The sequence below is a fragment of the Miscanthus floridulus genome, chromosome 12, assembly GCF_019320115.1.
Source record: "Miscanthus floridulus cultivar M001 chromosome 12, ASM1932011v1, whole genome shotgun sequence".
Taxonomy (NCBI): Eukaryota; Viridiplantae; Streptophyta; class Magnoliopsida; order Poales; family Poaceae; genus Miscanthus; species Miscanthus floridulus.
Genome location: NC_089591.1, coordinates 48,032,474 through 48,046,086, shown reverse-complemented (window position 1 = coordinate 48,046,086; position 13,613 = coordinate 48,032,474). Strand labels below are relative to the sequence as shown.

Here is a 13,613-nt window from a genome sequence, read left to right as displayed (position 1 = left end):
TTTTTAACACTCGATAAAGCAGTTTGCACTCGGCAAAGATCCCGTTTCCAGTAGTGTTAGCTTGCACTTGAAGTAATCGCTGTGGTGGCATGCAGCGCAAAGACACAAGGAAGCTTTTCCGCGTGGATGGATTGAATTGAAGAAAAAAAAAAGTGTGGTTTCATGAATATAATCGTGCACTAATGTCAATTTTCTAAGCAACGGTCCATACAGTACAGCCGCTTTTATATAAATTATTAAAATCTTCAAATTATTTTAGGTCTACTCTTTATATCTTTAGGCAGTGTTCGTTAAAATACTGTATGGAGCATACTAATACACAGATAAAGCATCTCGAGAGAGAAAAAACAGCGAAAAGAATTGTACGCGAGCTCTGGGATCGGGTGTGAAAAGCAGCCGGTTGATGAGTGGCTCTAGCAGCCGCCTGTCAGTGCATATGAACTAAGATTGCAGCGGCATGCAACACTGAAGAGTGAATAGCTCAGCTGTTCAGCTACCACACTTCATTTCAGGGCAGTAGACCAGTAGCTGTAGAGGAGGGAGTTCTTCGACGTCGTCGACGGCCATGTCGGAGGCGACACTGGAGGACACGCCGACATGGATCGTGGCGTCCGTGTGCTCCGTCATCGTCCTCATCTCCTTCGTCTTCGAGCGCGCGCTCCATCACCTCGGCAAGGTGAGGAACAAAACGCACCCTCCTTGAAAACCTTCACATGCATATCCACGCAGCATGCACCGCCGGCGAGCTGACGAGTCCGATCCGGGCACGTGTCGCGAGCGCAGGCACTGGAGCGCCGGAGGAAGACCCTGTACGAGGCGCTACTGAAGCTCAAAGAAGGTTAGTTTGGTGGTGGTCATCGTCGATCGTGTGCTCTGCGTTTGTGCATCTCGATGATATGCTTGACTGTAACAGTGGCTCTCATCTCCGTCAATTTGTAGAGCTCATGCTGCTGGGGTTCGTCTCGCTGCTCCTCGTCGTCTTCCAGGAGTTGATACAGAAGATCTGCATCGACGAGAGCCTCATGGAGCACTGGCTGCCGTGCCGGGGCGCGCCCGCCGCCACCTCGGCGTCGGCGACGGCTCATCACGGCGTCTCGTCCTCCGCAGTCATCAATGGCGGGAGGAGGATGCTCAAAGGCGGCGGGGCAGCTTTTGGGCACTGTTCAAGCGAGGTAAGCGCGTAATCTATGCCGATTGAGTTCGAAAGATCTTTTCAAAAGACGATGCATATATTCGCTAGGACATTTCTGACTAATTCGTCACCATATGCAATAACCCTGTTGAGGGTTGTTGTTAGCTTTGCTAACTATATTGCTTGCCACTCGCAAACGATTTGATGTAGCAGGCCAACAACCGGTTGTACCAAAATTCATGTCGTCTTAACGAAACACGGGTTCAATCCCCGTTTGGGAAAAAAAAACTCAACTGCATGTTCAAGTAATTTAGTGCATAATTTAGTTAGAAAATGTGTTAAGGGAAAAGCTAATTTGAGCTTCATCATTTTTTTTTTTTTTGCGAATAAGCTTCATCATTTTTTTTTGTGTGTGTCAGGGAAAAGTTCCGTTGCTATCACTTCACGCCTTGGAGCAGGTTCACATTTTCATCTTCGTCCTAGCCATCACTCAAGTCGTTCTCAGCGTCGCCACCGTCCTCCTGGGACTTCTACAGGTTAATTAGTCCATTCTATCATAGCAATTCGTCTATGTATCTTCTTCCTCAAACATGATTCATCTAGTATCTTAGTATTTGGCAAACAAAAAAACAACCGACGTTAATTCTCAAGATCTAGAAATTACCACATTAATTAGACAATACCTAGAAAACTTTGGGTCCTTTGAAACGCACGAATTTCACATGAACCAAATAGGAATTTTCTTGGAACCAGTTCAATTCATAGGAAAATGTGTAGGATTTTACTGAATCCTTGCGTACTAAAGGGGTCCGATCCTTTGGATTGAAAAAACACAGAAAAATACAAGATCGAACAATGGATGGAGCCAAAAAAAAAAAACAAAGAGATTTGTTGATGCAAAAGGAAACCATGAGGTTGAGCATCTTGGTAGAATTTCTCCAAATTCGTATGAAACAAGCTATTCCAAAGGAATTTCATAGAATTTGATTTTGTAGGAACCAAATCCTTTGTTCCAAACAGCTTCATATAAAACTTTTCTATAGTATTTTAGTTCTTTATAATTCATCTATTTTTCCTTTGTTCCCAAAGGGTCGTGTTCTCTTTTCTGTATTGGGATGTGTGGGGAATACACAGTACTACCGAACATGCACACGTGCGTGTACCCTACTTTTTTGGAAAATTTTTCAAGAAAAACTGTGCGACACTAGGTATCCACGCTGGTGGGTAGCGCACCACTGGATAGTTTTACCACCGGACCAGAGGATCTCTATTGGTTTTCTCACGTCTAATAAAACTTATGGAAAAATTCTTCCTGTCTTTAAAACAAAGGTTGTATCAAAACTATAATTTGATGAATGTGGTATATTAGCTACTATAAATGGTACCTCTCTAGTTATAAATTGTGTGACATCTCTTGATACTTTTCAAAGAGCTTCATAGGAAAATTTCCAAAGGCTTGTATTTTTCCCCTGTTGGGACCTGGAATAGTGGTTGTACTCTCTCTTTTGGTTTTCTCTCGTCTAAAAAAACTTGTAGAAAAATTCTTGTGGTCCTAAAAAAATGGTTGAATAAAAAGTACAACTTAATGAATGGTAAAATTGGTAGTACCTCCCTAGTTATAAATTGTGGCATCTCTTGGTACCTTTCAAAGGACCGTAGAGAAAACCCGTAAACTGAAATGTTAACTCAACACTAATATAGTAATTTACATGTTCAGATGCGGATATGGATGCACTGGGAGAACACCATTCAGGAAGAGGGCAGCTCTGGTAGGGCGACCAATTTCCTCTTTTTTTTTTTTTTTTGTGGCCTTTTGAGAGTCCAATGAGGCTAACTGAATAACTGATGCACATCACTAACTAACTGCAGCTCCCAAGATGATCGCCCGTGTGCAGAAAATCAGGTTCGTCCAGGACCGGTGTAAGGGGTACGAGAAGGCCACCTGGGTCATAATATGGCTGGTCTGCTACTAGAACAAATCTCTGCTTCATTTTTTGATGAATGTCTGAACTTCAGTAAGAGAGCTCTTCTTCCTTCCAGCGTTCCTTCTTCAAGCAGTTCTACGGATCAGTATCCAACGACGACTACATTGCGATGAGGCTTGGTTTCGTCATGGTACATACTACTACTCTACTAGTACTTGGCATTATTCATGCTGTCGTTTTTCTCTTTCAGACCTCTCATCCATGTGCAGATGTGCTCTTTCTGATCTCTCTCTCTCTCTCTCATGGTGGGTGCCATGCAGGAGCACTTTAGGGGGCACCCCAAGTTCAATTTTTATGACTACATGATCAAAGCTCTCGAGAAAGATTTCAAGAGAGTAGTTAGTATAAAGTAAGCCTGTGTATTTGGTGGGTGCAGGTTGTTGTTCTTCGGAATTTATGCTTTCTAGGAGCCTCAGAACTTATTCTACGACTGGCACATTAGTGACTTGCCTTTGTTCTAATGTATGTAGATGGTATTACTGGATTTTTGTGATGATCTTTTTGCTAGTCAATGTCACCGGTATGCTTTTTTTTCCCTGATGACGTCAGTCATCTATATGTTCTCACTTTTTTGGTCCAGTGGTGCCTGTATTTTTAGTAGCACTTACAATGATACTAATCTACAATTTGTTGATTCAGGGTGGCATTCCTACTTCTGGATCTCATTAGTTCCACTGGCTGTAAGAACTATTAATCCTTACTGATACTCTCATGCTAGAAGAGTATTTATTTGCCTCTTTATTTGTGCTAATTACCACTACTATATGATGCCCTTTATCATTTGTCACAGTTGCTGCTTCTGATTGGAACAAAGCTGGAGCACATCATAAACAAGCTGGCCTACGAGGTGGCCTCGAAGCACGCCGCTGGGCAAGGGGAAGGGGGCATCGTCGTGAGCCCTTCAGATGAGCTGTTCTGGTTCCACAGCCCACGGCTGGTGCTTGTCCTCATCCACTTCATCCTCTTCCAGAACGCCTTCGAGTTCGCGTATTTCTTCTGGACACTGGTTGGTAAACATATGGCATTGGCATGCATGCAATCTCTGTTTCAAATATAATGTGGCTACGCTACGCCGTCGATCCATTTGGCCAGTGACGACGATTTGCCGCATCATTCCTGATTCAGGTGATGTTCGGCGTCAACTCCTGCATCATGGACAGTCTAGGATACAGCGTATCGCGAATCATCATATGGTACTAAGAACATCACTGTTGATCTCTCCTCTTCAGGCCGTCTTGTTAGATAGATGTCAATGTTCATCGACCTGATGACGTTTTCTTGTGGTTGCATGGTTGGTTCATTCTTTGCTCTTCAGCGTCGTCGTCCAGGTGCTCTGCAGCTACAGCACGCTCCCGCTCTACGCCATTGTGTCCCATGTCAGTAGTAGGATGCATGCTTATACATGACTATACTTTTTTTTTTGCGTGTGTGTTTCGCATTCTAATTCTAACAATAAACACGTACCTGTGTGAAATAAATGTGTTGTCAGATGGGGAGTTCGTTCAAGAGCGCTGTGTTCGCGGACGACGTCGCCGAGCATCTCAGAGGCTGGGCCGATGGCGCTCGGAGGCGCGTGCGAAGATCTGCCACGGATGTCGACGCCAGTTGCCTTGGTACGCCGGCGGCGGGACGGGGCTGGGAAGGCGCCGCCGGCTGGAGATCATTGATGGCCGGGAGGAGCCGCCCAACCCAGCAGCTTCGGAGCATCTCCTTCTGAGTTCTGGCTTCTGACGGAGGAAGGAATTGAAGGGCGTCAAGCCGCGCAATCTCTGCACTGCAGCACGCGTATGCTCGCAGTCCGTCTTCATTTGGGTATTGGGTTTGACTGGACAGCGAGCAATGGTTACTAGTACCAGCTGACTGAAAGAGTCGAGGTTGCATATGTGGTTGTGTTTTTGCTCCAGGACTGAGGGTAGCTTAGCTAGTTCCTGATTTGAGAGGCTGAGCTCTGTTCATCAGCGTTGTTCTTTTTTTTTGTGGAAATGGTTGATTATGCCGTTTTGAATTAAAGATTGTAGTCTAGGTCCTAGAATCTACTCCTGTTTTTTTTTCAATTAATAAAGTGTGAAACAAGGGTTTAATAAATTAATAAAAGGTACTGCAAGCGTTCAAATTTGATCTTAAGCTGTGGGCCAACAAAAATTTCTGTAACTAATATATGATCAAAATCTGAAACCCAAAATCTATATTCATGACGTCACAACTCACATCGGGTGAGCTATATAACAATAACTTTTTCTTTAACTTTTTTGTGAGGAGCTACATACAACCTACAATACTAGCTGATATAATTTTAGCGTAAAGTTTCAACTCACATTAAAGAAATAGCAGTGGCATGATCAACCATTTTGAGTTACACATTAATATTCTATGATATTCCCTCGGTTCTAAATTACAAGTTTAACTAAAATTATAGAGAGAAATACAAAGATTTATGACATCAAATACGTATACTTAGTTGCTATTGTTTATATAAATTTAGTCAAACTTAAGATGCTTTGACTCTCCAAGATTCTTGGAATAACTTGTAATTTGGGACGGATGGAGCAATAAATTACATAAGTTGCTACTTTTTTTAGATAAATTTATATACTTTGACTGAAACATTGTAACATGTATGCATTGATAGTTTAATTTAGTCACCTACAATCCAGCTTACACAGTCCGGCGTAGATCCAAACAAATGATACCCTTGCTAGCTAATTAACCTGTGCACTTCCTTGCATATTAAGTAATTGCAAGTGAGTAAGTGACCTGCAACGCAATAGAATAACCAAACGTGCTTCATGCATGCCATTTCGACTTTGAAGTATATATAAGAACAATCCATACACATATCTACCTTTAAATCTCAGTTGTTGGCTCAAGTACAGCACGGTATGCGCATTGATCCACCGAAAAGGGAAAAAGGGAGAATAATGCTTGGGAAAAAAAATAGAGAACAGCGCTTGAAGCGCGATGTTGCTATATCGGAGTAATTTAAAACCTGATGCTTAGCCTGAGAATGATACTTGTTGAGGGCCACTTCAGCCTGTCTGCAGCATAGCGAGTCGATCACTTGTCTGGAACTGGAAGTATGCTAGGCGATCACGAGGGGCTGCTCCGACTCAGATCCTGGGCCGTGGGAGGAGCTGCCGGAGATCGACCGCTGGCGATGCCGGAGCCGGAGGAGACGTCGCTCGAGGGCACTCCGACATGGATCGTGGCGTCCGTGTGCTCCGGCATCGTCCTCATCTCCTTCGTCTTCGAACGCGCGCTCCATCGCCTCGGCAAGGTGAAAAATCTACTACCCATTCCGAAATCAACCTTCCTTCGCCAGCTTCCGATCCTGTGTAGAGCTTCTCGATCTGCTGCTTGGCGGTGAATCTGACAAGTGACAAGTCCGGCCGATCGCGCATGCAGGCACTGGAGCACCGGAGGCAGACCTTGTACGAGGCGTTGCTGAAGCTCAAAGAAGGTTATTAGCTAGCCGTCGTTGTCGTGCTCGTACCGACTGCAGCTGGTCCTGTGTGCGTACGTTGTCTCTCATGGGCCATATCCACCGTACCCTACCTGCAGAGCTGATGCTGCTCGGGTTCGTCTCGCTGCTGCTCGTCGTCTTCCAGGACGTGATCCAGGACATCTGCATCGACGAGAGCCTCATGGAACGCTGGTTGCCGTGCCGGGGCGCCTCGTCGGCGGCGGCACACCATCACCGCAGTATCTTTTCCATCTTTGGCCGTGACGGCGCCGGCAGCGCGAGGAGGAGGATGCTACAAGGAAGACCAGCCTCGGAGCACTGTTCAAACAAGGTAGTAATGGATACGAGCTCGAGACTATCATGAGCATCATCATCAGCTTCCTCCGTACCAAATGGGCCGGAGGCCTTTGTTCTCTTCCAATTTTAGGACCAAGAAAAGAAGTTCTGGGCCCATACCCGCCCTCCTCTTGACATGCCTCGGCCTTTCAGGGACAAGTCCCACTGCTCTCGCTTCCGGCCTTGGAACAGATCCACGTCGTCTTCATTTTTGTGCTGGCCATCACTCATGTTGTTCTCAGCGCCATCACCGTGCTCCTGGGGCTTCTTCAGGTTATTACTAGCCTATTCCATAAGACCATAACCTTCTGAATCTTTCCAAGGTTAACCTGCAGCTCCTCTAAGATTTATATGTCCAGATGCGCAAATGGATGCACTGGGAGAACGCCATCCAAGAAGAGGACGACAGTGGTAGGACAGCGATTCCAACCTGTGTATCAGAAATTCAGAATTCCTTTTTTCCTTTTCTTTTCTTTTTTTACTTCAGCAACTCAATAAGATTACTAACTGATGCCATGCATCAATCAACTGCAGCTCCTAAGATGATCAGCCGAGTGCAGAAAATCAAGTTCATACAGGACTGGTGCAAGGGACACCAGAAAGTCGCCGTGGTCATAATATGGATGGTCTGCACTAGCACTGATCATCCCATCTATGTTACTCCTACTGCTTTGTGCACATTACTAGTGTTGAATAATGCTTGGACTTCAAGAGGTGATATACTTTTCTTTTAGTTTTCAGCGTTCATTCTTCAAGCAGTTTTACGGATCACTAACGGAGGATGACTACGATGCCATGAGGCTTGATTTCGTCTTGGTAAATCATGATGCTACATGGCATTCATTCATGCCATATATTATCGTTCGCTCTTCTTTCTGTATTATGCAGAAAGAAGAGCGAACACATGAGGAGCCACCCAAAATTCAACTTTTATGGCTACATGATCAAAGCTCTCGAGAAAGATTTTAAGAGAGTAGTTGGCATAAAGTAATATAAGTTGGTCTCATGTGACTGCTGTTCTTCAGGACTTGAGTGGCAGTTTAACAACTATACCTTCAATCTGTTCTACTGCAGATGGTATCATTGGATATTTGTGATGATCTTTCTGCTCCTCAATGTCACCGGTAGGACTAAATTTTCTTGCTTGGCCAGAATTTAATTTTGTTCACATGTTTCTTGGTCCCGTATCAGTATTATATTTTCTTATTAATACAGCATTCACAAAGACAAAGGTGCCGTTTATATTTTACTTCAATTTCTGGGTTCAGGATGGCACTCTAACTTCTGGATCTCAGTAATCCCGTTGTCTGTAAGTACTACCAGTGCGATTCTAAGTACAAGCAGAGCTTCTGGATCCTGAACTAACCCTGTATAAAAAAGACTAGTGTTATGAGGTTTGCAATTCTTTGCATTTGCTGCTGAAGTAGTTCTGTCCTGTTCCCAGCTGCTGCTTCTGATCGGAGCGAAGCTGGAGCACATCATAAACAAGTTGGCCTACGAGGTCACCACGAAGCACACTGCTGCTGCCGAGGACGAAGAGGGTGGCGTGCGCATGGACGGCATGGCATGGTCATGAGCCCTTCAGACGACCTGTTCTGGTTCCGGAGACCCCGGCTGGTGCTCATCCTCATCCACTTCATCCTGTTCCAGAACGCCTTCTTCTTCTGGACGCTGGTAAGCACAAGCATCAGCCATGCATGCAGATGCAGTCAATGCAATGAAACTCGCGTTATGTTTTGTATATATGCAGGAGACATTCGGCGTCAATTCCTGCATGATGGACGGACTGGGATACAGCGTGTCAAGAATTGTCATATGGTACCAATTGAGAACCTTAATCCATCATGCATCCTTCTCATCTCACGCTGAATGATTCGTCAATCAGTCATCCAGGTTTGCGAGATCAATGTGCAGCGATCTAGCTAACGCTTGCTTCTTCTGTGCCTCTTTTCTCTGTTCCTCGTCAGTGTCATCGTGGAGGTCCTCTGCAGCTACAGCACGCTCCCTCTCTACGGCATCGTCACTCATGTGAGTAAGTAGGCCGGCCAGCAGTAAAGAGCAGCCACTCATCTGTTTCACTTTGCTACCAGTAGCGCACTGATCTAGTGATCTGTGGATATCTGATCTTGGTCACACAACCTAATCAATGAATGATGCACTGCAGATGGGGAGGTTCAAGAGCGCCGTCTTCGCGGACGATGTCGCGGAGCACATCAGAGGCTGGGCCGACGGCGCGCGGAGGCGCAACAGGGTGGCCGCCGCCGTTGCCGTTGCCAGTGATGCTGGCTGTCGGCTGGTAGCGGAGCCGAGCGAGGAAGCAACCGGCTGCACAATTTTGTGCGACGAAGCAACCTGAACTTGTCTGGGACAGCGAGCGTATTTCGTGCACGAAACTCTCTGTTTGTTATTACGGAAAAAACTTGAAACAATTTTGCTATATCTAATATTTTTTCTCCGTGGTTTGGAAAAATTATGTGAATAGGATTATTTCGATTTATCGCAAATAATTTAAGTAGTGGACCATAATAAAGTTATGATTTTCAGCCCTGGTATTCTTTTTAGAGATTTGCCATGGTGAATTTTCAAAAAGCACAAAATGAGACCGAACGAATTAAAGCTAATCAACGCATTAAGTGTAAAGTCTATTAATTAGAGTAGTATATAAACATCTATCCATTCTGGACGAAAATTTCCATTGAATTGGGTTGAGCGACGTCTTTTGAGGTATGGACCATAACTGCATCTAGTAGATTGCCCTAAACAAGTATTTAAAAATGGACCTTGACCACTGCTGCTCTACTGGAAACTGCTAGTAGCCTATAATATACTCCTTCCGTCCAAAAAAATACAATTCTAGATTTTGGATAAGTCAAAATTCTAAAATTTGATTAAGTTTATAGAAAATAGAATTGATATTTATATATCTAAATAAAATTATTATAAAAATATATTTTATGACTATTCTGATGATATTTATTTGATATCATAAATTTTGTTATAGATTACTTAAAATCAAAATTATTTAACTTCTCAAAAAGTAAAAAATTATAATTTTTTATATAGGGAGAGTAATTGGCATTCAATACGGAACACAGATCCAATGCCTTTTAGATACATAATTTTACATATCATATAGATATGCATAATAAAAGCGATGCACTTAGAAAAGTCAAAACGACCTATAATTTAGGACAAAGTACGGTATTTTTCATTAGAAAAGTATTATTTTGATTTTTGTAACCGTTTTCGTCGTGGTGAGCTGGTATTCGCTCGCCTATATATCACACGGTCGATCACCAACTCACCTGGAAATTGATATATGGCCTTGGAAATATAAATGTAACAGTCTGAATTTGTTGACCCGCCCGGTAAAATAAACTGTAATGTAGTTTATTAAACCAAATGTTGTGTGTTGTATCTAGTATATATCATAGTATCAATCAGAGTGCATAAATGATGAGAACTACTGGAACAAATAAAATGTTAAATAATTTAACGTTCTCTGAACTTATGTACCCACCTTGCTCCGATTCCCTGCAAATTTGCGTGCGTCAGAATTGCATCGACTTGAGCGAGCCTGGCCTGCCTGGCCTGCCTTTGCTGATTCCCGTTGGCATTGCAGACGTCGACGAGTGCAGAGACAAGCTGGCGTGCAGCGTGCTCCTGCCCGCACTGCTCGTGCAAGAACACGTGGGGTGGTTTCGACTGCAAGTGAAACCGCGGCATGATCTACATCAAGAACGAAGACACCTGCATTGGTGAAGCCATCATCAACCACCTTTCTTCTCATGCTCCTCCTCCTTCTGTTATTCTTCTTGCTGAAGAGTTAACGATCGGCTGCCTGCTGTTCAACGTCCAGCCAAGAAAATGTCGGCGTTCGGGTGGCTCGTCACCACACTGGTCCTGTCGTGCGTCGCCGGATACGTGTTCTACAAGTACAGGCTCAGGGTAGGGACCGAGCGATCTCTTCCCCAATCCAAGCAGCAGACACACAGCTGGTTCTTTCTTCCTTCCTTCCTGACCGTGGATTCCCACTGTCTTGTGTTGCAGCGATACATGGACTCGGAGATCATGGCGCAGCAGTACATGCCCCTGGACAGCCAGCACAGTGAAAACCAGCGCTGAGGACGGAGGCGGCCCAGCAAGCGTAGTTAGGCATGTGACAACAGATCTTGCACGTTCTGCTTCTGTTACAGAGAGGTAAACAGTTAAACACAGGTATAGGGGAAGAAACATAGATTAGATGAGACGTGATCATCAGTGATTTTTTTTTAATTTTAACACTTTTTGAAAACTAATTTTAAATTTAACACTGTCTGTTTTTTTTCAAAACTAACACTTTTGGCCGCGCCTATTGCCATGGTGCGGCCAAAAGGTGGCGCGGCGCGGCAGGGGGCTGACGTGGCGACGACCGGAAAGGTTGACGGTTGACGTGGCAGGGCCTGCCACGCCACCCATCTTGGCGCGGCAGTGTCGCGTCACGGAACATGGCGCGGCGGTACCTAGACGGTTTAATCGAAACTTTCCGCGCCGATAGTGGGAGTTAGTATAGGTATTGCTTGACGTAAAATCAGTAGTGGATTTTTTTCTGTCTTTTGTTGAATCTTTTTCACGCCCGAATAGAGAATTTGATAAGCCAATGATTTTTTTCCGTCTTTCATAATACGGTTAACCTCCATGTTAACTAATCGATTATGAAAAATTGAATTGGATTGAAACGGATATTTTTTAAGGGAACTTATTTTTTTGGCTTTTTTGCCCCATATTATAGGATCGGCAGCGACGTGACTATGGACCCCGGCGTCGAGATACCCCGGGACTGCCGCTTCCCGAACTAGTTGCTACTTAATCTCGCCGGCAGTGCTGCCGCGACGCATTGAAACGAATATGAAGCAAATAAATGAAGTCCGTGCGCAAGTTGACAAGCTGTCACATAACATATTAATTGGTTTGACATAAGTTCGACATAACATAACTAACTAAGCCTGCAAGTTTCGGACGCCAATATTGATTCGACCTAACAAACTAAGACCCATGAGTGTAAGGATCCCTCGGACGTCTCTGTCTCTTTGGATTTGTTGACAACACATTGGGAGTGTAGCCAACGTCGGTGTGGTCACGTCACCTGTGCGTATGGCTCATACCCTGCAAGTATATGATATGCACGATTACTTAGAATTCTTTATGATCGTTAGTTCATGTAGCCTACGTATTTAAAGAAACTACCTTTGTTAGTACCTGTGAGGTTCATTGGGTACCAAACGGGGCACCACCTAGCTGAGACATGTCGATCTCGTCCTGTGGCCAATCGTCCCACTGGTCGTGCTGTGTAACACCCCTAGTGTTACGATCTCGTTTAGCACCGTGATTTAGGCCTAAATAAAATTTTCAAAACGAGTTCTCGGAATTTTTGGATTTAAAATGTACTTGATGCGATAAGTGAATCATGTGTGACTTAGTTTCGTGGACTCAAATAAACGCCCAAGTTAAATTACTCGGTGCGTAAAAATATTTAGGAATGTCCGACGACGATTCTAGCAAATGGTTTGTTCGGTTAGATTAAGCATGAAAATCAACTTTTATAAATAAAATAAAATCCACGGGTTTATTTTGTTAAGCACGAACGGACGAGAAAGAGAGCGCAGCAGCTTCGTTTATTTTTCCGACGATTACTGTCTCGTTCTCATCGTGGCCCTGCAATTTGCTGCATTGCAAAGTCTCCTCATCCATCCGCATCCATGCTTTCTAGCTTTTGCTTTGCTTCTCTCTCAGACTTGATTACTTCTGTCTACATTTGTCGAGCCACTCCTTGTTTTCCCTCCCTCACTGCTTGTCTCTGTTTCTCTGATTGCCTGCTTTGCTTGTCTCTATGGCCGCGGTCTTGTCTGTGCCAACCGGCACGCCCTGCTGGCCACGTTGGGCTTGGCCGTCCTGCCGTCGTGTTTAAGAAGTAACTGAACCCGCACGCGTTTCCTTGCTTGTTCGTCTTGAGCTAGTCTGCGAATGATCTTCTCCTTCTCCCTTCTTAATTTAATTAGCACGCATACACTCTCTATTGCTGATCAACCCCGTTGGCACGACAAAGACACACTCGAGTACAAGTCCATCATGAATCAACTATAGGATGTTGCCTGTGGCTCGGTATGCCTAAGTGAAGTGCAACAGTGGAGCTAATAATACAACTCAGCACAAGACTTCCAAAGTCATGGACGGATGCAAAAGGAGTTTTGAACAGCTTCAGTTATTTGCTTATTGTCTGTGCGAATGCTGATCAGTGCATTGATGAAAATGACATGCTCGTCAAGTGGCAGTATTTAAGTGTCGTGTTATTCGTCTTTGAAATAAAAAAAAACGAAGTGTAGTGTTCGTCGAGCACCCACAAACACATGGACAATTCCAGCCTCCTTTGATCAACTAGCCCAATTGACACGTTGAAAGACCAAAGACCACTCAAGTCCATCATCCGAAATCCAAACATGGTTCACCGTGGCTGGCAGGTCTTGCACGTCGGGTACTGTAGCACCGCAGAACACTGTAGCGCCATGGAAAACACTGTACAACCATGGAAGCACTGTCCATCCAAAGCGTCACGTCATGCGCAGCAACGCTTTATTACCTTTAACCAAGCTAGCTAGCCGCTAGCGCCGTGGAAAAACATTATAGCACCATGGAAAACACTGTTCATCCGAAGCAGCACGTC

The 13,613-nt window shown here is 44.4% G+C and overlaps 1 protein-coding gene and 1 pseudogene across 2 annotated transcripts; both read left to right on the top strand.

Annotated features, from left to right (window-relative positions):
- The first annotated feature begins 419 nt into the window (after positions 1 to 419).
- LOC136497404 (MLO-like protein 1) lies at positions 420 to 5,023 on the top strand. 2 transcript variants are annotated; one of them, XM_066493192.1, is made up of 14 exons: positions 420 to 676; positions 784 to 838; positions 940 to 1,172; positions 1,552 to 1,668; positions 2,850 to 2,901; positions 3,002 to 3,093; positions 3,173 to 3,247; positions 3,378 to 3,466; positions 3,588 to 3,637; positions 3,757 to 3,797; positions 3,908 to 4,123; positions 4,243 to 4,310; positions 4,433 to 4,493; positions 4,607 to 5,023. In XM_066493192.1, exons 1-14 carry the CDS (start codon positions 566 to 568, stop codon positions 4,832 to 4,834), a joined length of 1,488 nt encoding a protein of 495 aa, XP_066349289.1. In that variant the 5' UTR covers positions 420 to 565; the 3' UTR covers positions 4,835 to 5,023. The 2 variants fall into 2 exon arrangements, with proteins under 2 accessions (XP_066349289.1, XP_066349288.1); XM_066493191.1 differs by having other exon boundaries at positions 3,908 to 4,127.
- Positions 5,024 to 6,265: 1,242 nt separating this feature from the next.
- Positions 6,266 to 9,310, top strand: LOC136497620 (MLO-like protein 13; annotated as a pseudogene).
- Positions 9,311 to 13,613: the final 4,303 nt, after the last annotated feature.

Bases quoted from the DNA above. Each gene is read 5' to 3' on its own strand.
- LOC136497404 (XM_066493191.1), top strand. From the start codon at position 566: ATGTCGGAGGCGACACTGGAGGACACGCCGACATGGATCGTGGCGTCC. The intron at 3,094-3,172 runs GTCTGCTACTAG...TCTTCCTTCCAG, and splicing joins CCTGGGTCATAATATGGCTG to CGTTCCTTCTTCAAGCAGTT. The intron at 3,798-3,907 runs GTAAGAACTATT...CATTTGTCACAG, and splicing joins TCTCATTAGTTCCACTGGCT to TTGCTGCTTCTGATTGGAAC.